Below are 26494 nucleotides of genomic sequence, written 5' to 3'. Positions count from 1 at the left end.
AAACAAAGTACTGGTCTTTCCTTATACATTTTGATACAGAATTTTATTTTATTTTGTCTTTGCATGCGAATAATTTCCACTCGATTTTCGTCTCAGTGATTAAAATGGTGTGGGAAAAACTTATCGCTGCTGGTGGTCACATTTGCACCACTTTGGTTTTGACCTAAACAGTAAATTTATCTCAGGCTAAAATTTAAATGTCATTTTTCATAAATTGAACCTATGTTTTCAATTTTGATGGTTTGGATTTTTTACAGCAAGGATATGAATTGGTCAGACTCATTTAAAAATGAAGTTTTTGCATCTGATCGGATAGTCTTAGTACACTAGATGGCGCGCTTCTCAAACAAACAAACAAACAAACAAAAGACTCTGATGTGATGAAAGAAGGTTGTCCGTGCTGAACCTAATTAAACACAAAAGAGCTCCCTTTGCACGCATATCAAACACACAGCAGGAGTAAACGCGGGAATAGGTCAACTTAATGAACCCATAATGGGTGTGATAATGCACTCTACAAAAGAATAAAACACTTTAATGATGTTTAATGATGTTTCACATTTAAGAAAAAAGTAGGCTAAGCACTTACAGTTATGTGTAAATCTCAAGGTTAAGTCATTTAATAAAACAATTAATTATAATATTAATATTAATAAAATCTTGTCAACTTTTCACTGCCAGTCAAAACTAATACATTTGAAAAGTATTAAAACGGTTTTCATTTTTTTTTAAATAAGTGTTAACTCAAAATCATCTGATTTTATTTCAAATTTGCCAGCATTTCAAGCATGAAGTCATTAAATAACAACAATGACAAATGTCTGAAACAATTCATTCTTTTACTGGCTCTGCTTTAACACCAGGCATCCGGTGGCATGACTGAGTGAAGCCCCAGTTTTCAAGGTATATAGCATAAATGTCTAATTGACATGTATATGTAATAATGTATATTATATATACATGTATTCATCAAACATTTATTCATCAAACTTTTTATTTAAGGAGTCATGAGATTACTGGTTCATTTCTTGCCAGCACACATATGAGATAAAGTGATAGTGATGCCTGACGTTGACGTAGCAAGCCATATTCACCAAAGGCAAGCCATTTTCATCCAGATGCCATAATACTTCATGCATGATCTCCTTGTATTTCCATTCATTCATATATTCAGCCATAGTTGCTATTATTTTGATGTCAGCGTCATCGTATGTCCCTGCCCAGCTTCTCTCCTTAATGATTCACATAATTAGTTTCCAAGCTCAAAATGAACATGGCTCGCCAATCAAATATGTTGAGCTAATGACAAGCTGGTAAAACAAGTGAGACCAGATATAGGGCTGATTCATAGTCTGAATCATGTGTTTGGAAAATTTTGTAAACACAATGGAATAGAACATAAAAAGAGAAAATATTGATCATGTGATCTGAAGGGCTTTATTCTGTCAAATGCTGTTTAACAAATTATTTATGGAATTTCAGAAATAATTCAAAAAATATTACTTTTGACAAAGAAAATGAAATTAGTGACAAAAACGTATTTGTGCATATACCATTAGATTTACCATTAGTTACTATTGTCATTCAGAAACATGGATATGACATTTTGCACAATTTAAAAACTGTTAGCCCTTAATCACTGGACAAAGCAGAAATACATGTAGATATAATCATGATATTATGTATAATTCAAATATGATATTATTGTAGATTGTGATATAGGGTAGGCTTAGGCTAATATCATGATTATGATAAATAAAATAATATTAGCTTTGCGTGGAAGGGGGCCAGAAATATTTTGTTACTGTTAATGTACTTGTTTTTATTGTAGAAATACTGCAACTTCACGTGACATATTAATGCAAAGATTCTTTAAGCCGTGGGTTTTTAAACTGGGATCCGAGGACCCTCAGGGGGCCACGAGGAAGTGCTTTGGGGGTCTGTAGAAATGTTAAGAATAAAACAGTGTAGTGAAATGTACAAATTAATAATCCTATAAATTACATAGAAATCTATCAAAAAAAAAAAATAAAATAAAAAAAATAACATTTATCAGTACAGCACTGTAATGAGTAGAAAAACATAATAATAACTGGCTTAATGGAAATTAAAAATAAAATAATATTCTAAAATAATCACATTTATAATAATATTTTTTTTATAGTATAAATTGATTCTTTATACCAGAAACTATAATGATGCCTTTTAAGGTTTTTTTTTTTTTTTTTTTTTTTTGAATGGTGGTCCCTAGCATGCGTTCATATTTTGGGGGTCCGTTGCATCCTATTTTTTACAGTCTATGGTTGCATCTAAAAGATTTTAAAGCCCTAAAAAGAGTTGACAGCTCTATTGGCGAGTCGACTCCTTCGGAGCTTTCTGAAATCCAGGATCGACTCTTTCCTCTATTGAGTCGCAGCGCTGCCAATCGCAGCCGAGTAGAGTAGACTGGATAGTGTAGTAGAGTTGTGTCCCTGTGGCCGCCATTAAAGGATGCGACCAATGTATTCAAACAAACCAGTGAGACACAGCTGAGCACAGCACAGTCGTGCCTCTTTTAACTGTACTTTTTAATCAGAACGTTTTACTTCCATCGTCAGCTTCTCCGCGAATAGCCGTTGACGGCAGTCCGGCGAAGACTTGGAAAGGAAATAGTGATTTTTAGAGAAATTTAAAGCTGAACTCTTTTGGCTTGAACTGTTTGTTGCTGCCTCGCTTAGCCAGGCTAACCCCAGCTAGCCTGATGCTATGCTAAGCTAAAGGGGGAGGGCTGAATTCACCCCCCTACCCCCTCGGACTTGTGTAATTACATATTATTTGATGTAACAAATCTGGGGGAAGAACAATGTGTCATCGCGGATCATGGTAAATGTGCGCAGGAAGTTTTTAGCGCAATTTTTTCTGGTAAGTGAGTAACCTCTAGCGGAGTAATAGCAGAGCTGAGCTAAGCTAATTAGCTCGCTGGACGCGAACCCGTCCTGCTGATTGTGTCCGAGAGACGGAGACCCGGTCCAAAAGCCATCGCATTATCTGTTCCTGGGATCTGAAAGAGAGGATGGCTCGCCGGGCAGCGCTTTGATGATGAGTTCTTGTTTTGTACCCAACGGGGCGAGCCTGGAGGACTGCCACTCCAATCTATTCTGTCTGGTAAGAGATCAACTGACTGAGGGCCAGAAGCCATTTTTAGCCGGCCAGTCAATCAAATTGAGGCCTGTTGATCTTAATACGAACTAAACCGCTACTGCTGCCGGTTTCTAAATATATATTAGACATGCGGTTTTGTGTTGTGTGAACGGGGGTTGGTGCGTTAGTTACGGCTTTGTTGTGTTATTTAGGTCGTGTTTGCTAACGTTGGTAAACACTTGCTCACCTAACTGGCCGGGACAAGCTTCAAGTTGTTGTTATGAAGTTACTCTGAGGAAAAATACCTTCGTGAAGAATGTTTAACAACATCAACAATGCAAAACCTTTGGCCAATTTTGAGATTTTGGGCTATTTTGATTTCATGGCATCTCTTCTTTTAGGCTAGTATAAAGTAAACATCCAAAAATAGCCTACACATTTCAGTGTTTATTTTATCAAGCTTTATCTTTATATGCACAATACATATTGTTTTCTCAAAATTATTTTGAAATGTCCACTTCATTACATTGTTACACACCAAACTTTCCAGTTTTATTCCTATCTATATTTAGAAGGTTTTGCAGTGGGGTTTATGTGTCATTCACCTGGTTTCCATATCATTTTATTCCTAAAAACATTGTTAATTAGTTTTTCTGTATGTTGACAGTGTTTTCTGATTTATGGAGAGACTTCCAAAATCTCCTTTGCAACATAAAAACAGAAAATATTTATATAGAAAATCTTTGTAGATTTAGGACTTTTGTTCTGTCGAATGTTTTTAATCATGGTTTCATCAATAATGTATATATTCTTTTTAAATTATTAATTTTGACATTGGAAAATCAAAGTACAGAAAATAGTAACATCATTTTTATTTGTGCACATCTAATAAGAGGGGTTTGCTTAAATGTCATTCACCTGGTTATAACTTTTTTTTCTGGCTATTGACAGTATTTTCAGTGGGGGAAAAAAGAGATATCAAATATGTCAGCAATAATTTTAACCTGGCTTTATTCAACGTATAGGTGTTTTGTTCTGGAAATATATGTACATTAGAGGATATTACTTATATAAGCGTAACTATTATAGTAAAATCATTTTAATGTACAGTGATTAATACACTAGGCAAGAATGGTGATGTCTATCAGTTAAAAAAGTTGAGGTAATGTTTCACATGTCATTGTATCCTTTCTGATATTTAGACAGTGTGTGTGAACTGTCAAGAAAAGACATGTTATAATAGCCATTTTAGCATTCTTTGTCTGTCTGGTACAAGCTAGTCTAATTATCCGCTTGGTTGAGGACTAGTAAAGCTTGTTGCTCTTTGTATTTGTAATCTGTGGTAATATGAGACTATTTTCTTAGATACACCTACTTAGTTTCTTCAATTTGTGGTTGTAGAGTGATCTGTAAACACTGAGCCAAGTATTCATGGCAAGTTTCCTGTCTGTCAGGCCCCATTTCACTTCCTCCTTGTATCAAAAGTTCATATTTATATGGACATAATGGATAAACTGCTTACATAGCCTAATCCAGGTCAGGCTGTGAACTTGTGTGAATTGACCTTTAATGCAGATTATGTAGATTTGAAGTGTTATTCTACATTTCACATCAACAAAAAGTACAAAACAATATGCTTCCTCGATCAAATTACTATTGGTTTCAGTTTATGTGTTTCATCAGTGTAACACATCTGCTAGTTGCCAAGTTTAAAGTCACCATGAAATCAAAATGGACAATTCTTATGTTTTATGCAATGTTGCATTATTTACTATCTCTACTCAACATCATTATTTTTCAAGCAAAATGAAACGGGGTGCACAAAATATTTTGTGTAAAATTGTAATATGGTTTCCCTTAACAGATAAAATATGATTTATTTTTTAATTTTTTTTAATTTTTTTTTATGAAGAAAGCTGTTCATCATCAGTGGACATGAAATGTACCCTAAATTGTAGTATGACTTTTGGATGAGCATGCATATGAGAGAAGTTTGCAGATACTTATCAAATTGGCCTTTTAGTTAGCCTAAGCAAAAGTCAAAGTTTTTTTTAGAGCTTAATGCTACAGTGAACTTGAATAGGCCTATATGTTGATTCATGATGCTTTATGGGCATGGCTAGATGGCGTCATCTTGCATTAGTCACAGAGAAACTCTTCTTACATGTCCACATTTATCAAAGTTGCACAATCAGACACTTAGATTGCCAGTTTGGCTGTGTTTTTGCATATGCATGCCTATTAACCCCAGTGGAGTTGTTGCTTTATCACTGGTTGCTGCTAAGCCGTCCCACATGATGGATTTTTCTAACACATTCTCCCTCTCTCTTTGCCTTCAGGCTGACCTCACGGGGATTAAATGGAAGTGTTTTGTATGGCAGGGCCCCACCTCGTCCCCCATACTCTTCCCGGTGACGGAGGAGGACCCCATCCTGTGCAGCTTCAGTCGCTGCCTGAAGGCAGACGTGCTGAGCGTGTGGCGGAGGCACCAGACCCCGGGCCGGCGGGAGCTCTGGATCTTTTGGTGGGGAGACGACCCCAACTTTGCCGAGCTCGTCCACCATGACCTATCATGTATGTGTGCGTCCTTGTTAAACTGACACACATCTACCGAACCGTAACGCATATGCATGCAGAATAAGAAATATGTGTAGTCAGAGATGACATTTCGGTTGTCGGGGGCTTGTTTCTGAATTTCTCATGGCAAAATCAGTGGTTAGACTGTAGGTTTTTCTAGACATCAGTCATAGACCAGTTATTTCAGTTGTTGAGGTTTGCTAACTGCATTAATTTCAATTGCGTCAAAACAGAAACAAAGTATTGAAGGATTTTAGTATGTCTGCAGCGAGACTGCATAACAAATAAGACCCGACTCCGTATATAAGTAGCTCTCCATATATGGAAGAGGAAACTATGGTTACTAAATTTAATAATGCTTATTTAGATTTGCTGGCTTGGCTCAGTTCTTTTTGAAGGTGCAACTCAGGTCTAAAGTATAAAACATGTTTCTGATCCACCTTTATTACCATAATAGCTTGATAAATATTTTGTATTGTAAAATTGCTATTTTGATTGATTTGCTCCCTTGTAAAATCTCTCTTTCAACAACAAACACTGTTGAGAGGTTCAAGCCAACTGTGCTGAGCTGTTGGCAGGACTCAACAATAACTTTGTGCTTTGGGCCAGTAGATGTTACGGTTATGTGACCTATCACACTGTTTCTCAACTACAGTCCTCGGGACCCACCTCCCTGAACGTTTTAGATGTCAACCTGTTTAACACGAGTGAAACATATTAAACATTCTGGTAGGTGGATCCTCAGGTTGAGAAACAATGACCTATCAGACCAGGGCTGTTATTACTAGCTAACGTAGGTGATGTTTTGTGATAAATGCAAAAATGACTTGATGATCGACTTGGAAGCATCAGGTAACTCAATGTTTGCCCTTTATGCCATGTTATAGTTGCATAACTTGTATGATTTCCAGCTATTATTGAAAATAAAGCCTAGTAATTTTGTCTAACCTAACATTAAATTAAAATTTTAATTTATTTTAATTTAAATAAATACACTACCATTTAAAAGTTTGGGGTCAGTAAGATTTTTTTTGAAAGAAGTATTTTATGCTCACCAAGGAAGTATTTATTTGATCAAAAATAAAGTAAAACATTAATAATGTGAAATATATAAAAAAAAAAAATTCAATTGTAATATATTTTGAAATGTAATGTATTCCTGTGATGGCAAAGCTGAATTTTCAGCTTTATTACTCCAGTCTTCTGTGTCACGTGATCCTTAAGAAACATTATAATATGCTGATTTGCTTAAGAAACATTTTATTATTATCAATGTTGAAAACTGTTGTGCTACTTAAAGGGTTAGTTCACCCAAAAATGATCCTATAAATTACTCACCCTCAAGCCATCCTAGGTGTATATGACTTCTTTCAGCCAAACACAATCAGAGTTATATGAAACAATATCCTGGCTCTTCCAAACTTTATAATGGGAGTGAATAGTACAAAAAAAAAATTTTAAGCCCAAAAAGCATTTCCATCCCTCATAAAAGTAATCCATACGGCTCCAGGGGGTTAATATTCTGCATTCTGAAGCGAAGCAATGTATTTTTGTAAGAAAAATATCCATAATTATAACTTTATAAACTGTAATCACTAGCTTACAGTAACGGCCGTCCGTGCGTTCACGGGGATATTTTATAATATAACTCGGATTGTGTTTGGTTGAAAGAAATTCATATATGTACACCTAGGCTGACCCCAAATTTTTGGAAGGTAGTGAATATTTTTCTGACTGGATAAAATGTTTATAAAAATAAAATGCCCGGCCAACGTTATCACTGGCCATATGTGTGGTCTCCCAAAGTATCTTTCTGTCTGTATTGTATGCATTATGGTTAACTAAAAAGTGATGTTTAGGCACTTAACTGGGCCAGCAGCTGTTGAGCATGTGCATGTGGGTATAATACAGGGTTTTTCATGGGTCAAGAATGGTCTACGGTTGTGGCGTACAAACACTTCAAAGTAACCAACACATGTAAACTGCGAGCCCAGTACTGACAATAAATAAAAAAACAGTTTATAATATTATCCCATTTATTCATGAAATAATTTTAAAAATCATCTCTGTCTGGACAGATTATGAAACAAAGTGCTTAGAACTAATAAAATCCATAAATTTATATGTAAAAATATGAGAGTAAACTCAGTGAGAGTAATAAAATGAGAGAAATAAAATGAACAACAGGTCTATTTGCATTTTAACTCCAAGACTTAATGCACAGATCCTTTTGCATACAGTATCAGATTGTTTTGTTCCGTCCATTGCTATGGTTGTCACTGTCAATTGGATTCTATTGGGCGTTTAAATACAGTTGTCAATCCAGAAACTTTGCAATGTGTAGTTAGCGGCATCAAAAAAATATATTGCGATATAAATTGAGCAAAGACCACTGCCATTATATTCACTGAAGCTGTCAATTACAACGCGAGGTACACAAAGCTGCACTCTTCCGAAAACTCCCGTTATAATCACTGAAGCTGTCTTGGCTGTGTGATGAATCTCTTACTGACATTGTGATTTTATACTTTGTCTGTTATAATGAAAGGATTCGCAAATGTGTAGAACTCGCACTGAACAAAAACTCGGAGCGGATTCTCTACAACGGATTCTAAAACATCTGATTATCCATTGTGTTCACTCAATAAACTGATATGTCTGTGGCTGCAAAACTTATAGAAACCTTTGACAAAGATTAATTTTGGCGGCCGCTAAAATATTTTCAATGCAAAAAAAAACCTGTAATAGAGTACTAATCTGTCGTCTGTTGCACAGGTAATGAGGACGGTTCATGGGATAGCGGCCTGACCTACGAATGCCGAACGCTGCTCTTCAAAGCCATTCATAACCTGCTGGAACGCTGCCTCATGAACAGATCCTTCATCCGTATCGGCAAGTGGTTCGTCAAACCCTACGAGAAGGATGAGAAGCCCATCAACAAAAGGTAAAAGATGCGTTGTGCGAACCGCTGATTGAAACAGTAGCTGTGCAACTTGTTTATGTTACGGTGATAACCTGGTGTGTTTTCATGCCCAGCGATGTGGATGCATGCCGTAAGCTGCCGCTTTTAACAGCATGATCCTCATTGTTTGTCGCAGCAGACGAGTGACATCAGGCTGTTGGCATCCTTGTGGGGGGAAGAGCCCCTGCTCTAGAAGCCAGCAATACTGTTGCGTTTCCTCCTGGGATACTCTGTTTGCGTGAGAGTTGCACCAAAGCGTGTCATCATTCCAATGAAGCTCCTGTCTTAAGTATTTGGATTTTATAGGGAGGGGCAAAAGATACAGTCCATCTAATTATTTGTCTCATTTGCATAGATGTTTTTGGCTCCTACAGGGCAGAGGTGTTGTGGTATGTCTGTGGGTTGGAGGATATGGCTTCCTGCTGTGGGGGTGTGTGTGCAGTGCACTTTGTGTAAGTTAAGGATGCAAGAGCTGGAAAGTGTAGCTGTTTCCTCTGTCAAAGTTTTAATGAAGAGTTTACTCTTCTCACAAAACACTGACTTCGTGGTTTCACACTAGGTAGGTCAACAGGAACCACCATTTCGCTTTCACTTGTTCAGCTCTGCCTGAACTTAAAAATATGCCAAACATCCAGAGTTCTTCCTGATAAACATTGATACTTGTGGTTAAGCATGTCTGGTGCTTTGTTTTTTCCGTGGAACAAGGGAGCTTGAATGCTGTTAGGTCACATTGAGCAGGATTTTTTTCAGGATTCTTTATTGAATAGAAACTTCAAATGTTAGAAATGTATTGTCACTTTTGATCAGTTTAATGCATTATTACGGAATAAAAGTATTAATTTCTTTTCCAAAAAATCTTACCGACACCAAGCTTTTGAGTGGTAGTGTGTACACACTTTGAAGTGTGGAGACTCCATGACACTTGTAAGAGCACTTAACAGATATATGAGGAATGCAGACTTTCCCATTTCTCTCTCTTTTTCTTTCTCTCTCATTCGTGCCTGGCACTGCACAAAGTGATGCTGGCACTGTACTCCCTGGTGTTACTAGGGGCCGTCACTCGATCACTCCAGTGAGCGCATGCACTGTTGGATTAAAGGCAGGAAGTTCTGGTTCTCTGTGTTGGTGTTTTTGAATGAGAATGGACTACACTGTTCAGGCATGCAAAGAGGCAATGCTCCCAGCCTCCCACTGGAAAGTTCTGGAAAGTCAAATTGTAAATGCCATCAAAGAGATCGTTAGTGTCTGTAGTATCTATAATTACAGTGCAACAGAAATTAAATAGATTTTGTATTGAAATGTTTGTTATTGTTCAAATTCAGACCTGTCATGGATCATTAGAGCTCCAAAAATGCCCAAATCCACATTCAGACCTCAAACCTATTATAAACACTTGGCAAGCCAATTGGGATCAGTGTAATAAATAAACTTTACAAAATCAATCCTGTAGTTGGTGGAAAATGATGTGCCCATTTTGAAAATCATATTATCTATACACACACACACACACACACACACACATATATATATGCCCGTATTTGACGGGCAGGCTGGTGTGTGTAATTTATGTTGTAGAACAAAACGTCAAAGTATAGTTAAGTTATGCTTACCACAGGCTTTATTTTACTAATTAATTAGTCTTCCTGGTTCTAGATACAGTGAATTTTTGTTTCATGCTGACTTTAAAGCATCTGAAAACTCCAAAAGTTGGTGTGATTTCAATGTTATTTAAAAAAAAAAAAAAATGTGAGAAATCCACCTATCAGAGAAGTTGATGTCACCATGGAAAACACAGACTACTCTTTGTATATTATGCAATTGCAAATAAATGTATAGCAGTACATTTGTAATGCTTATTATTAATGATTAATAACCTATTTTTTATATTTTACTGTTGTCTTTTATTCTGTTATTTGCTTTGCTTCAGCATTGCATAGGCTAGTTCATTCAGTCCCTTATTTTAGATTTTTGCTTTTTGCTTCAAATGAAAGTTTCTTATATCATAATTAGTCAGTAATTTTTTTTCAATCCATATGGAGAAAATAAATGGGAAAAATTCTATCGAACTAAGGCTTCTGTAAAAAAGTAGGTTTAGTTGATGTTTCCTGAATGTGTGAGTTTGATCACTCTTCATCTGCATGTTTGGTTACACAGTAACAGCTGTTTACTCTACCCCGCAGGTCACACACACAGGTGTTAGGTGGTTAACTTTAAGAATGTGTGCTACAAAGCAAGTCAGACTATGACACATTCATTATGGGTTCAAGAATTTAATTAAACCTTTTTTTTTTATATAAAACTTCAAAGTTTAAGTTAATTGATGACTCTCTGAACTTGTAATAGTACACTCACGTATCTAATGTCCTAGTATTTCTTTTCATAGTACTCCTGGTCAAGGTTCAGTCGCTAACTGCAGCTCTCAGGAAACTACGCCTGTAAACACACTGTGTAGACCTCAGCTGTCAACACACCATTCCCAGAGACCTCCAGGAAGCGTGCTACTTTCTCCCAGGCTGTGAATCCAGAGTCCTTGAGTAATCCTCCATTTGTTCCTCTTTCTCTGCAGTGAACACCTGTCCTGCTCCTTCACATTCTTCGTGCATGGAGACAGTAACGTGTGCACCAGCGTGGAGATTAACCAGCACCAGCCTGTCTACCTGTTGAGTGAGGAGCACCTGACATTGGCCCAGCAGAGCAGCAGCTCGGTTCAAGGTAGGAGCATTACTGATCAGTAGGTCCAGTCGAAACCTGCAGCGCTTCACATGCTGTTGTAGTCTCAACCTCAGGACTTGCACAAGCTGTATAATGGATATTGCACACAAAAAGAAGGATTCTTTCATGATATATTCATACCAGGTTGATTAAGCTCCTGATTTTTCCTGATTCCTGTTCAACAAATCTCAAAATGAATATCCTTTCTTTTTCTTGTTGTACAATACAATCATAATATAATATACAATATTGAAATGTATGGGGTAGTAAGAATTATTTTGTAAAGAAATTAATACTTATTTAACTACGCATTAAATTGAAGAAGTGACAGTAAAGACATTTATAATCTTACAAAGGATTTCTAAGATTTCAAATAAAGGCTGTTCTTTTTAACTTTATGCTCATCAAAGAATCCTTAATGTGTTATGGTTTCCACAAAAATATTAAGTAGCACAACTGTTTTCAATATTCATAATAAGAAATGTTTCTTGAGCAGCAATATTAGAATGATTTCTGAAGGATCATGTGACAGTGAAGACTGGAGTAATAGTGCTGAAATTTCAACTTTGCCATCACAGGAATAAATTACATTTTGAAATAAAATGTAAAATAGAAATGTTATTTTAAATTGTTATGATATTTCAGAATATATGCATTTTATTGGCTTTATTTTTGATCAAATAAATGCAGTCTTGGTGAGCATAAGAGACTTCTTTCAAAAACATAAAAAATAATTTTACTGACCCTAAACTTATGAACCTTAGTGTTCCTATATTTCGTGGTTGTACTGAATCCGATTTCAGATTTAAAGGGATACTTCAGGATTTAGCATTAAGGCCTGTTCACACCGGGCCGAATTTCGCGCGCGATTTTCGCCGACGTTTAACGGCTCGTGACTAAACAAAGGACGCCAATGTGAGTGTGCACACCGACACGAAAAACGGCACGCGTAAAAGCGTCATTTTTTGAAAAAAACGCCTCAGGTTCGCAGCGGCCCTCCCATACACAAAAGAAATATATTTGAATATATATATATACAAACGAAATGTTTGTAACATTTTTAAAGCACTTTTATTTAAGTTATTGCTGTTGTTCATTTAATTTGTTTTAAAATTCACATTTCATCCAGAGCGGTTTCTTCTCGCTAATATTTTAAAATAATATTTTAAATAAAAGTGCTTAAAAAACCCATTTCGTTTGTGTATATATATATATATATATATATATATATATATATATATATATATATATACAAACGAAATGTTTTTTTTAAAGCACTTTTATTTAAGTTATTGCTGTTGTTCATTTAATTTGTTTTAAAATTCACATTTCATCCAGAGCGGTTTCTTCTCGCTTTGCAATGTTTTCGCTTTCTTCTCGATGTGCAATGTGCAATGTGTGCATAGGCTACACAGACCACAGACACACAGGCTCTCTCTCTCAAATTTGAGAGAGAGAGTCTGTGTGTCTGTGGTCTGCGTAGCCTACTATGCACACATTGCACATCTGCGCACGCAACTTTCTCTCTTCAAACTATATATAGCCTATTTAGTTTTTCTTAGTTACAAACCCGAACCCGAGGCTGTTCAATAAACATTAACCCGAACCCGACCCGAAACCCACACATTTTTCGGGACCCGTCGGGCTCGGGTCGGGTAGCAGACCTCTAACAAAACGGTCTTGCCGAGCACACATACGTAACGGCGAAGAAGATATATGCCAAGTAGCGTCTACCATAGATATCATATATAACGGCTAGATGTCTCGTGCGCGCTGCTGGCCAATGGAGGTCGACGTCCGCACGTGGCGGCCATCTTGCCACAGTGTGCTCGCTCACTCGTTTAATGGTGCATGTACTTTTAAATAACCGTAACTTGCTCAATTTGCTACCGATTTTCAAACGGTTTGGTTTGTTATAAACGTCAGAGATGTAGTTATGACACTGCATACAGACACTGCATACATATGAATAATTATAACATACATGTTCAAGCATTCAGAATTATAGCCACGTTAATAACATTTGTAAGAAACCAAACTGTTTGTAAATCCGTCAAGATTTCAGCGAGTTAAGAGGATTTGTGTGCGTGCTGATCACTCACCTTAATTCACAGCTTCACTGTGACAAGATGGCCGAACGGTGATGCCGGAAGTGACTGCGCCATCAGACATTTAGCGTTTATATATGATATCTATGGCGTCTACACTGGGAAGAAATAAGACAAGGAAGATGCAAGGCAAGATGAATGTAGAGCTGCTGGTCTCGTTGGTGTCGGAACATAAAGAACTATATGACAAACGCGACAGTGACTACAAAAATCTTGATAAAAGTGAACTGTTATGGAGTGGTATTGCAGAGCAAATGGACCTTGTGTACCGGGGTATTTCTGTTTTACATTAAGCGCCATCTAATGTCAGGGAATGAATTTGCATGTTCACTCGGCTCATCGTCAGCGAAAATCGCTTGGGTGTGAACACAAAAAACGCGTTGAAAAACGCTGACGAATAACGCGCGCTGATATTCGTCCCGTTGTGTATGGCCCTTTAAGCTTTGTATTAGTAGAAAACCTGTAGTATTTTCGAATTACCGTGCTTTCCTCCCTCATATCCCCCTGAGACGAGAGATTTATGTATTTTTTGTTTGGAAAAAATCCTCAGATGACGCAAAAATCGTCATTTTGCGTCATCGGAGGATTTTCTGGCCAGAGGCTAAAGACTACAGCCAGTAGTAGGGGCTATCCCGCATGTATTCAACCCGCCCATAGAGGGTGGGATCTCACTCACAGAATGTACACATAGTGTCAGCCGTCTTTCTTTGGAAGCTAAACTAGCAGGCTTTTGTTCTGTGAAGAAAGCCGAGTAGTAGGGGTTACCATCCTCTTTTTCCCGGACATGTCCGGCCGTCAAGATCGTCCAAAATGTCCGGGATTCGGCTTTTGCTTTCTGCGGTCGCCATTCATTGTTTACATGCACACCTTTTGTTTCAATCTAACTGAATTCATTCCGATTGGTGAATCTGAATGTAGTGTTTACATGAACGCTAAACAAGTGATCGGGTGATGTGCGTTTTAACATTGCTAAGAAAATTCCCGCTCCTCCATGAGAGATATGAGACCGCAGCATCTCAGTAATGACGCCACCGGCCTCGCGCCGTTCTCCCGCGGCCAGCCTCGTCCTGCTCGCCACAGTAAGCATAATGAATGGCGACTGTAGAACGCAAAAGCCAAATCCCGAACATTTGGGCGATCTCGATATCCAGGGAAAACTCGTCACGGAGACTCACTAGTAGCCTAACCTTGTTTTCAACTGCGCTCTCTAACCGGTAGGCGTGGCTTGGGAGTGGCAGCGAAGCAAGTGCATTCTGGGAGTTGTTGTCTTTCATCCACATAAGCCAAAAATACATTTTCTGGCTTTTCTCAGTCTAGAAAGCTCCAAATTCAAAAATTTCTTCACATTTCTTCTACATAAATGACCTATTTTAAATACACATTCATCTTTCCAGAGGTGAAGTATCCCTTTAAGTAGGAAAAAACAACCAGATCCGTGGCACTTTCCTGAATCTTGACCAGAATAAGTGACTTATGTGTCTATGTGAAAACAATTTTTTTTTTTTTTGTAAGTTATGTCGATATACTGTGCAAAGAGTGAAAAGTTTTGTGTTCACCGTGAAGCACATGATGACAGTAGACTTGAGAGGGAATTTTACGCTTTATTGTTGAAACTGAAAAGATGACAAACCCCTTCCTTTGTTCTGCTGTCTTTTTTGTGGTTTGTCAGTGCCTCGGCAGTCAGACTTGTGGCAAAAACGTTTTTCTCCTCTGCTCAAGGGTGCAATAATGGCAGGCCTACATCATGTTAACACCTCTGAGACGCTGCTTCTCTTGTGGTAGTCATTATCTCAGTGTAGCCCCACTGTGGCCCTGAAGAGGTGTTTTCCAGATTCAGTACTTCTCCTGTTTTCAGCTGTGTTACATCACGTTCCCTCCAGGGTGCTGAGTTCACAAGCTTGTGACTTGCATTACCGCTTGGAACAGTATGTTTTATCCTGAGCAAGATACATCTGTGTTTCTCCTCAACCTGTTCTTCTATATGTAATCCACGTCATTCCTTAATTAACCTTTGGAAATGTATTTCCAGGTTAAATACGAATTAATGTCTGATCTATTGATGGCATCCTGCCAATAAGGATTGTAAAGTCACATCTGAGTTTTTGTAGGGCTTAATATGCAAGGTTGTTTTCACCATGGAATAAAATAAAAAATTAAAAGGTAACTTAATTTACAAATCTTAAAACATAACATTACAATTAATTGAGGGTGGATGACAGATAAATCATTATAATGTGTTAATTTTAAATAACGACGCGGAACTCTCATCACGGTAAAACGCAATGAACGAGCGTCACTCTTTTACTTTCGTTTTCAACGTAACACTTAAGGGAAAACCAATCAAGGAAAACATATCAGGACTCGACATTAACGCTTGTCCGGGACACGTGTGTTTTTTTTGAAGGGACAAGTGAAAGAGAATTTTAAATATTTCAATTAATAATCTCATTTAAAGGTGCCATGTGTAATGTCTGGCAAAAAATCAAGTCATACTCCACATTCCATACCAGATGGGGGCATTATACCTCCAGAAAGTGAATTGGTCTACTCTAGAGTAACAACCGAGAAACGGCATAGTCTCTATGCTCCGCCCCTACCTTCACAACGACCCTAGAGCCATAGCCGAAGCCGAGGCAACTCCTAATAGAGGACGTTTTGACTCCAGAGGAACGTTGGTTGATGTCAAGTGATTTTGAAATGACATCTTCAAGCTACTCCCCTTCACCTTTACCAGTGAATATGTTCATATTCGTTTTGTTCATATTACATTTTTATTGTTAGTTTAAATTAAATTAATTTGACAGACAGCATTCGCTGATGTTGACCAAGCTAGCGCCAACGTAACCAGAGCTGCCAACTCTCACGCATTCACCGTGAGACACACGCAATTGACACTTTTCACACGCTCTCACGCCACACATCCATTTTCTCACGCACAGAAAAATCGCGAAGCAAAGAGGACACGGAGACCGACTCGACGGAGGACACGGAGACCGACAGACTAGACAGACTAGACAGAGCAGGTTAGTTATGATATAAAAAAATCTCAGCTCTCAGATTCTGTCAATTTTATTACGCAATTCAAACAATAAATACCGTTTTGGCGCTTGTAAATGTTACACGACAGATCCCTAGCGCACGTGAACCGATCATCTCTAATAGTAAAAAAACACGAACACTGTTGAAAGATACAGTACAACTTACCAAAATGTATTCCTCATACATAATATCGATCAATCAGTGTTTTTTTATCAGCGTGAAGAGGTCAATAACATAGCTGGAGAACAATTATGTGCCAATATTAGAAAGCAGTGCCAATATTTACTCGGGTTCGGCTCCTTTTCTTATCTGATTTTATTTGTGATTCCGAGCGCGTTTTTTTCCCCTGCAGCGGGTGGTTGTGGTGGTGGTAGGGGTCTCTTGCCAAGGGCTTCAGCCATTCTTCCGCTCTCTTCCCTGAACTGAAATGTAGTAGTGGGCTGTACTTTCCACACGATTGACATCAGGTTCAAGTACGCCCACAAGCCGTGCGAGTTATTCGTGTATTGCAGTTTGGCTGGTGGTTATGTTGCCCGCATAGCGCCTCCCATGGCCGAAACTGGTATTATGACACCTGTCGGGCCGTGGCTAGTAATTTAGCATGCTAATTCAGGTTGATATCTCTGCAGCACTATAACTTGACATTTTTTTAATGACATAATCACCCTTATTTCTTCTCATTCTTTTGATGCGTGTAGCTCATTTTTGGGATATTTTTACCTCAATTTTTACACATGGCACCTTTAATACAGTTGTATTTTTCCAATGTAAATGATTTCATTTGATTGGTAACAGCCTAGTGTCTTATTATTCTAATTGAATGTATTGATCAAATTTAAGAATTTGAAATGAAAGATGGAGCCCTTCGTAAAGGTAAAAGAATTATTCTGATAAGAGTGTTTTCAAACAGTGATTTAATGAAACATTGACAATTTAAGTTTGAAGGGAGTAAAGCCTCTGTTTAGGCTATTAAAGGTGAACTAAGTAACTTTTTTACCTTAACTGAACAGCTTCGGAGTCACTGGAATGGTTATATTACTTATTTCGGGTTGAATGGTGGTCGTTTCGCACCCCCCTGGTGCCCGTGAGCGGAAAATCCGCACTTGCAACTTTGAGCCGGCGGGTCGCCGGCCGCCGCGTCAGGAAGTATCGCGTGATATCAGGTCTCGCGATGTAACTAATTGCTTTACGGCCAAAAGAAATCTGCTAAAATGCTGTCATTATTGCGCTCCCTCACGCTGTTCGAACCCGAATGAAGAAGACGTTTTAAAGAATGTCCCATCTGCTTTGATGTCGTTGATCTACTAGCCTCTGGTGTCTGAGAATCGCCAATGAGTTTTTACAACAGTGTTGTCAAATATCTATTCCGAAGCTGTGGGGGGAGCTCTAGAAAGAAACCTGCGAGCAAAAAGCGAGAATACAGCGAAGAAATCCCGAAATTACTGAGCCCTGCTTTAAGGAAATGTAATTTTGCCAAAAGAAGAACTTTTATTTTAAATAAATGTTATTTTTAAATCAGCCTACTTCAGTGTGATATTTTACCATATTATCATGCTTAACACAGATGCAGATATCTAAATCAAAGAATATCATAGGTTCGGGCGGTTGGCGGGTGGATTATTATTTTTTTAACAGTGGATTCGGGTGACTCAAAGTGTACCAGATTAATGAATTTATCTTTAAAATGTTCAAAATTTTCTTCCCCCCTAGAGGTACCGAGGTCCACCCAAAAAAATACTGTGGGAAACACAGTAGGCTATATGATGGTATACGAAAAATACAAGTTAAATTATCTTATTATTAAAATACATGATCAGGATTTTACCATCTCCGCCTAGAAAAACCCTGCTAGCAATTGCCTTTCTTTTTTTTCTTCTTTTTTTCTGAAAAAAGGTCAGAATTGCGAGTTATAAACTTGGGTTTATTATTGCAAGTTATAAACTCGGAATTGTGAGATATAATATCAGAAATGCGAGACAAATATGGAAAGAAGTTAAGCTATGGAAACCTGTTTCTGCCACAGAATTAAAAAAAAAAAAACACAAAGGAAATTGTCTTTTTATCTTACAATTCTGATTTTTTTGTTGTGAGTTCAGAACAAGCTTCCATAACTTAAAGGGATAGTTCACCAAAAATAAAAATTGTCATGTTGTTCCAAACCAGTATGAGTTTCTTTCTTCTGTTGAACACAGAATATATTTTAAAGAATGTTAGTAACCAGACAGTCCTTTCTGGTTCCTCAAGATTGGCGATGACATCTTTATCTAAAGCTTGTTTGTGCTGCATTATAAGTGGCAAACAGTCACGGATTGATATAATTTTGTTTTATTCCAGTTGTTGTCACTATAATGGCTGAAGATTGACTTTGGCAGAGCTTGTTCACAGGGCTTGTGCTCAGTTGTCTGGCATGTGTTAGTTCATTAACCGTCTCCCAGAGGGCAATCTAATGCTTATGTTAGACTCTTGTTAGATGGTTTTGCAAAAGCAATGATGTTGAATGCCAAGTACACTCCTTATTATCCCTTCATATTTTATTGTCTTGTATTCTGGGGCCAAACATCCTCTCAAGTAATGTTTATCTTCATGGAAAAATACTGATAATGTAGCTATTGCATTTTTTTAAATGATTGAAACGAGTATCATTCTTGCTTTTCACAATTGTGCTTAATTAGCCTATTAGAAACATTAATTCTTTTTGCATTTCATTTTTATTACTCATACCCATGTAGGGACATGCCAAGTTTTCACTTGACTTGTTTGGTTTGTTAAAGAGTCATGAAACTCTCCGTTTCAGTGCAGATCAGATCTCACCACAGATTTGAATAGTGTGTAATTGTAGGTGTAGGAAAGCTGCAGAAATTGTAGGAGGAGTGGAGATAATGCAACAACTGTTTGTGCTCCAGTTACTTTCATTTTGCTTTAATGGAGTGACCAAATATGCACACTGCAATTCACATTCACAAATATATTATTTTATTGCTTTGTAAATATGTTGCAAAAAGACAGTCAATTTACACTACAGTTAAATCGTTTGTGGTCAGTAAGAGATTTCTTTTTTTATTCAAAGAAATGTATTCTTTTATTTGGCAAAAGTGGCAGTAAATAAATGTAGAATGTTTCAAATATTTCTGTCAAATAAAGGCTGTTTTTATGAACATTTATGAAAAACATATAATATGTTGTATGTATTGTATTAGAATGATTTCTGAAGGATCATGTGACACTGAAGACTGGAGTAATGATGCTTAAAATGTAGCTTTGCCATCACAGGAATACATTTTTAAATATATTAAAGTGAAAAACAGTTTCAAGTTGTAATAATATTTCACACAACTTTACACTATATATTTGATTAAATAAATGAAGCCTTGATGAGCATAAGAAGCTTCTTTCAAAAGCATTACAAATCTTACCAACCCCAAACTTTTGAATGGTAATGTATGTCTAAAATTGAAATGCTCAAATAAATGTCAATCTGTTTGAATTTGTTCTGTGTAAGCAACGTGAATGCACTTTTGTATTCAATAACTTTCAAGCTTTTTTTGATTGTGGTATCATGAATAATTCCGAGAAATATCTGTTAACATCCAAAATCGTGTTTCATGATGCTTCAAAAAGAAAATGCCTCTTTGCATTTTTCAGTTTCAGATCTAGTGTGAACTTGTCAGTCTGAAATATTGGCAGAGCTTTTGACTTCCATTTTATGGCTTACTTCATGGTCAAAGCATTGTTCTCATATTACCACAAAGTGAACAGAGACTTTACAAAGAAGTATCACTCTTGCATTTACATTGACACAATTTTCCATGCGCTGCCTGTTTTACCCCAGTGATCCTTTCTCCGTACGGTTTGAGTGGATCTCTGACGGGCCAGTCCTTCAAGCTCTCAGACCCACCGACCCAGAAGTTAATCGAAGAATGGAAGCAGTTCTATCCCATAGGCCCCAACACCAAGGAGGTCACTGACGACAAGATGGATGACCTCGACTGGGAGGATGATTCCTTGGCTGCTGTTGAAGTTGTTGTTGGTAAGAATTAAACTTTCAGCTGTACATATTGGGTGTTTCTCAAACGGAAGGCTGCATCCTACCGAGACTGCGTCCTTCCTAGTCCAGTCCTTCTGAGGCATAGGCTAGTGTCCTCCTCGGCGATTAAACGCTAGAATGAGAAGGTCTAGTGTAAGTGTGCATGGCTGCGTCACACATGTTCCCGCCCCCAAGTTCATGACATGAAAATACTATTAAAACTTAATTTGGGAAATATACTTTGTATTACGAATCTTTATATTAACTGGCTTTCTATTAATGCTATACAGTGAATAGGTCTTCCAGTGGCTTACATTATTGTCAGTTTAGTATTAGTGATTAATTTACAGCAAAATTAAAGATAACATCTGTGATTTCATGTCCGAAAATATTATTTTTGTCTTACATTTCGTAATAAACTCTGACGAGCTCAGTACAGACTCATTTTCCGTCAGTGTATTTTTGTGAATTTAAATGTGCGCAAAGGATTGTGGGTGATTTAAAGCCGTGAAGGATACATCCGATGCATCCTTCAAAACGGGTCAAATGAAGGGTGCGAAATGGAGGATCCTTCGTAGGATGAAGCCTTCCGTTTGAAAAACATCCATTGTGAGTTCATGGTAATATCAAATGATCTGTAGTGCGAGTAATAATTTATGTGGTGCAGCTGGGGTCAGGATGGTGTACCCAGCGAACCTGGTGCTGGTGGCCCAGTCGGACATCCCGGTAATGGCCACGGTGAGCTCTTCCACCTCCTTGGGTTCTTACTCAGGAGGTCAGCACAGTCAGATGGTCCATGGAGATACTGGCATCTCTTCGGTCACTCTGACTCCTCCCACTTCACCTGAGGAGGCTCAAGCAGGTACCACTACTTCATTCTCAATTATTCTGAAGAAATGAGAAAATATTCAAAATGCTTAACTTAAGGTACTACATAATTTGATTCCCCTTAATTTGGACTAGATTTAATGGAAACATGTTTGGTTATTATTTATATTTTTGTCCTAATACAGCATGAAAGAGTCATTTTAGATTATTATGAATATATATATATATAGATATTTGAATACATATTTTGAATATATTTTATTTAATAAGGTTTTAAATGTGTACAATAATTTGTTAATGTAATTGTAATTTAATTTTAGAGGCAGAGAAACTATATACTGTTATATATTTGTTAACACAATGCCAAGGAGGAAATATGTCGGCAATGATCTTAGAGAAACAATTATTGCTGCCATATATCTTGGATGGGTTATACGGCCATTTCAGCCTAATATTCCTGCTGCGCTGCTGTCTGTGTTATAATGTTAATCAAACAGCAAAAAACAAAACACAATCACTCACTACTCTGGACTGAATAACTTTAATAAGGATAAATATATATTTAATTCAAACAGTGAAGAATATGCTGTGTTATTTTACATTTAACTACTTTATGTACCTGGAAACTACTGTTAGACCTACCTGAAAAGCACTATTTATTTCATGTATTTATGTTGGCCTTTTGAATGTTAAATGTATCCAATCCATGTTCAATAGAAATTATTTATGATGCGTCAATAAAATAGCCAGCATTAATGCCTGCCTTAATTCATAAACTTTGCTAATTTAAAACTCTACTTTATTACAAATAAGAGAGAAACTAACAAATTTCTATATCAGAATCAGACAATAGTTTTTTGTTCATGTTGGTGTCGGACAAAAAATATTCTATTATTGTAATATTTATTTTTATTAAAAATGATGATGAATTATGGATAAGACCAGGGACAATCAAAAGCACTTGCATTCTCAGTTGCTGTTAAAGCCATTAGTTATGCAATGTTTTAAGAAGATTTTTTCCCATTGCAGTCTCTCAGCCTGCCCAGAAGTTGGTGAAACTCTCGGCTATGTCAGGCGCCTTTAGTGTGGACAGCAGCAGTCATCACGGAGGCAAGATCCCCCGCCGCCTAGCCAGCCAAATGGTGGAACGAGTCTGGCAGGAGTGCAATGTTAACCGAGCCCAGAACAAGTATGATATATACTAATCAGCCAAAGCAAATAACCTAGCAATGGGAAATTATTATTATTGTGTATGAAAAAAGCAACTTCAGGCATTTGGTATGGTTTATTTTTGCAGGAGAAAGTTTTCAACCATGTCTAACGGAGCTTGCGAGGAAGAAACGGACAAAGCTTCTGTTTGGGACTTTGTAGAGTCATCTCAAAGGTCACAGTGCAGTTGCTCAAGGTATGCTCAAAAGCTGCACATTTGCAACCAATTTCATGTAATTAAATAAAATTTGTGAATGAATGAAAGCTGACTGATCTTTCAATCTTTCGCTTTTCACTCCAGGCTTAAGAACCAGAAACAGCGGGCATGTAGCACCCCAGGGCTTCCTCCATCTGCTGGCCAACCTCCTCAGCCATCTACCAAACATAAAATGGCGGAGAAGCTGGAGAAGGGGGACAAGCAGCAGAAGAGGCCCCAGACGCCTTTCCACCACCGTAGCTCTTTATGTGAAGAACATCCTAACTTGGAGCAGGGGGAGGGTGTTCACAGGCTTTGTCTGCAGGGCCACGAGGACAGCCGCTATCCCAGCCTCCTCCACGCCGACGTCACCTCCAGCAAGACCCCAATGCTGCACAGCTCAGCTGACGAGATGACCGGCTCCCCTCAGCCCCCGCCGCTTAGCCCGCACCCTTGCGAGCGCGGAGAGGATGCCAATGACGGCCTAAAGAGTTCCTCCTCGCCCTTGCACCAACACTTCTATCCTCCTTCCTCTGAGCCCTGCCTGGTGCCCCAGAAACCCCCAGATGATTCTCCACTAGACCCAATGCCCTTAGCCTGCCCACCTCCATACCCAGAGTCCCTAGAAGCCACCGTATACATGGGCTCCGCTATAAACCCCAACGAGGACATGTCGCATAACCCCTGGAAGTACTTTAGGGTGCCTGGAGGGAAGAATGCAGATTTCCACACACCTCATCTTCCTGTGGTCACGCTCTTTGAGGATGGGAACAGGGCCGGAAGCCAGGACGGTGTTGTCTCAGTTACAGAGTAAGTTCTCTAGCCTTCTACACTAAATAGTGACATTGTGGCAATTAAGCTATTTAAAGCTTTTATTAATAGGTTAGTCTTTTAAATAAAGCGCCAATAATTTTAAAAATTAAAAGGCATCTCTCAGTTATACAAATATACATGATGGCTGTACTCATAGTCATTATTTGGGATTGACAGCAAGGTGTGAGTCTTGAAATGTTTCGTTCATTCAGCAGGTTAAAGTACCTGCTTGAATGCATGTCTACGTCACATCTGCATTCAGCGACAGTATCACAAATGGCAATGTCCATAACACCGGGCGGTTTTATCACAATTGACAGTGTGTTCTTAAATAAACAAGTCTGTAAACAACCAACAAAGACTTTAAATGCTTTGTAACCAAGTGCAGAGAGTATGTTTGAGCTGCGCGCAAGTTTTGTTTTGTGTGAAATATGACATTGGATTTAGGATGAGTGTAAACAGTGTGACGCGTCGACGCATTCCACTCAAATCAACTTAATTGATCACGTCGACAAATTGTTCCAGCCCTACTAATGCCATCCTAAGTAATTAATCTATCTATCATGGTAAATACAGTTATAATGCTGATAGCAACCTGATGGAAAAAGTACAGTTGGTGTAACTTAGCAGTTATTTAGTAAGACTCCAATAACTAGAGGTGTAATGTAGTATTGGGTGTTTTTTTGCAGGCTTATGTCGTCCTCCAAAAGGCCTCTGAAGGTGTCGGAAGAGCTGGTGAAGATGTACGAACATAAGAAAAACCAGTATCTTTCTGCAGCTGTGTGCAATGAAAACCAGGAGCGAGAATCTGATCCTTACGCTTTCGTGGAAGGAGACGAGGATTTCATGTTCTCTGATAAAGACAAAAAGCCTGGACCCGAGAGGGAGACCGGAAAGAGAAATAAGGTCAGAAAGTAATTCTCTTAAAAAAAAATGTCTGTTTGTGTTTCTCAAAATTAACAGTCTTATTTATTTATTCATGTATTTATTGTACTTTTAGAGGGATGATGACAGTTTATCTTCTGATGGTGAGTTATTTCCTCAGCAAAATAAAATATTTAAGTGTTTTTGGAAATGTCTGGATTTTTTTGTGTGATCTTGAACAAACCTTGTTTGCACACAGATGCCCAGGGGTCAGGTGGAGGTAAACCACTTCCTACCACCAGCTTGATCCATGAGACCGATCTTGTTGTGTCCATTAATGACCTGGACAACCTCTTTAACTCTGACGAGGATGACCTGACGGTTAGTAGTACTCTTATGAACTCGCCATGTAACCACTGCCTAAATGCACACAACTGTGTGTGGAAAGTAAAAAGGCCTTGTTATTCTAACTTAAGCAGTGTAAATCAACTCTTTCTTTTTTTGTCAGTTTTTGGTATGAATCACAGTTTGTGAAGCCCCAACAGTAATGAATCTTTTGGATATCGTGATATGCATATCAGTGCCAAATTAGAGAGCGGTCAGTTGTAAGTTTCCCACTTTGTTCCTGGATCTCCTGCCTCATTAGAAAAATGCTTAGGTGCTCATAAAGTTCTTTATTTGCTGATCTAGGGAATCAGTGGAGCAGTTAAAGTGAGCCTGTCTTTGTCTTACCCCAAACAGCCTGGATCCAGGAGAGCTGCTGGTGGAGCAGAGGAAAAATTTGGTGGGAAAGAACCAAAACCTGCTGCGCCTGACCCCCTGCCTTGTATGTGCTCCACATCGTAACCCCTGCTGAATCTACATCATTACTAATAAATTTGATCTAATTACTGTTGTTACTGGAAGTGTGTGAGCAGTTTGGTTTAGAATGTGTAAATAAAAGTTCATATTATCCAGATATAGAGAATTTTTATAATGCTGTTAAATCTGTAATGCCTCATATTGCTACCATATTGGTTATCGGCTGATATTAGCATTAGTGTGTGTGTGTGTGTGTGTGTGTGTGTGTGTGTGTGTGTGTGTGTGTGTGTGTGTGTGTGTGTGTGAGAAAAATAAAATAAAATAAATTAAAATAAAGCTAATAAAAAAAAGTGAATAAGAGATGAAAAACTTATTTTATTTCCATTAGTTGCAAAGGCAACTATTCTAATTACTTTGTTTTAGTCAAAGTGCTACAATTACTATTACAAAAACTGAAATAAGAAGATTAAACCCAACAGAGTACATGCTAGAATGTATAAATACTATAATAATATATAAATAATACTAAAATAACAATACTTTTAGCATTTAAATACAATTTTATTAAAATAAAATAAAATAAAGTTTTCTCAATCAAAAACTATTATAGGACTGCACACGTCTTCACAGACTAACACTGTTAATGGCAAGCATCTGTTAACTATTTTCTTTTTATAGTGCCAATATTCTGTTCCTTCATTGTGTGTTTATTGATTTAGGCTCTGCAGACCTGCACCAGATGTTCCCAACCCCTCCGTCACTGGAGCAGGGCTACTCTCCTATAAACATGGGCAATACAGAGTCAGCTGCTGGCCTGTCTCTTCTGGATGGGGCCATCAGCGGGAACTTCAAGATGGAGGTGGAGGAGGGTTTCTGTAGCCCTAGACCTTCAGAGATTAAGGTAGAACTTAAGACTGTGAATTCCCATGAATATTCTCATAAAGAGGCATTTTGTGATGCAAGACTCATGTTTCTTTATCATATTTACAGGACTTCTCCTACGTGTTTAAGACTGAGTCCTGCCAAGCCCTCATCGGCTGCTCCCTTTACGCCCCTCTGAAGATGCTGCCCAGCCAGTGTCTGCTTCCCATCAAGCTTCCAGAAGAGTGCATTTACAGGCCCAGCTGGACAGTCGGCAAACTGGAGATGCTGCACCCAATGGCAGCCATGACCTTCCTCCACAAGGACAGGTACACCAGCCAAGAAATTAGGGATTTTCTTCCTCCCAATCAGATTTTAAT

At 38.0% G+C, this 26494-nt stretch overlaps 1 protein-coding gene across 1 annotated transcript in view; it reads left to right on the top strand.

Annotated features, from left to right (window-relative positions):
- The first annotated feature begins 2433 nt into the window (after positions 1-2433).
- The window catches only part of med13b (mediator complex subunit 13b), a 36149-nt gene continuing 12088 nt past the window's right edge, over positions 2434-26494 (top strand). The window contains exons 1-15 of the mRNA XM_084126700.1: positions 2434-3144; positions 5460-5694; positions 8473-8641; positions 11226-11371; positions 20348-20545; positions 21210-21404; positions 22400-22559; positions 22668-22775; positions 22881-23585; positions 24278-24494; positions 24589-24616; positions 24712-24833; positions 25194-25278; positions 25973-26154; positions 26244-26443. Of these exons, the coding sequence (XP_083982826.1) occupies positions 3076-3144; positions 5460-5694; positions 8473-8641; positions 11226-11371; positions 20348-20545; positions 21210-21404; positions 22400-22559; positions 22668-22775; positions 22881-23585; positions 24278-24494; positions 24589-24616; positions 24712-24833; positions 25194-25278; positions 25973-26154; positions 26244-26443 (2819 nt within the window). The 5' untranslated portion in view covers positions 2434-3075. The remainder of the gene's footprint in view (positions 3145-5459; positions 5695-8472; positions 8642-11225; positions 11372-20347; positions 20546-21209; positions 21405-22399; positions 22560-22667; positions 22776-22880; positions 23586-24277; positions 24495-24588; positions 24617-24711; positions 24834-25193; positions 25279-25972; positions 26155-26243; positions 26444-26494) is intronic.

This window comes from Abramis brama, assembly GCF_963993115.1.
Source record: "Abramis brama genome assembly, chromosome: 10".
NCBI classification, from domain to species: Eukaryota; Metazoa; Chordata; class Actinopteri; order Cypriniformes; family Leuciscidae; genus Abramis; species Abramis brama.
The sequence above is the reverse complement of the archived record's forward strand: the minus strand, read 5'-3'. Positions and strand labels throughout refer to the sequence as shown.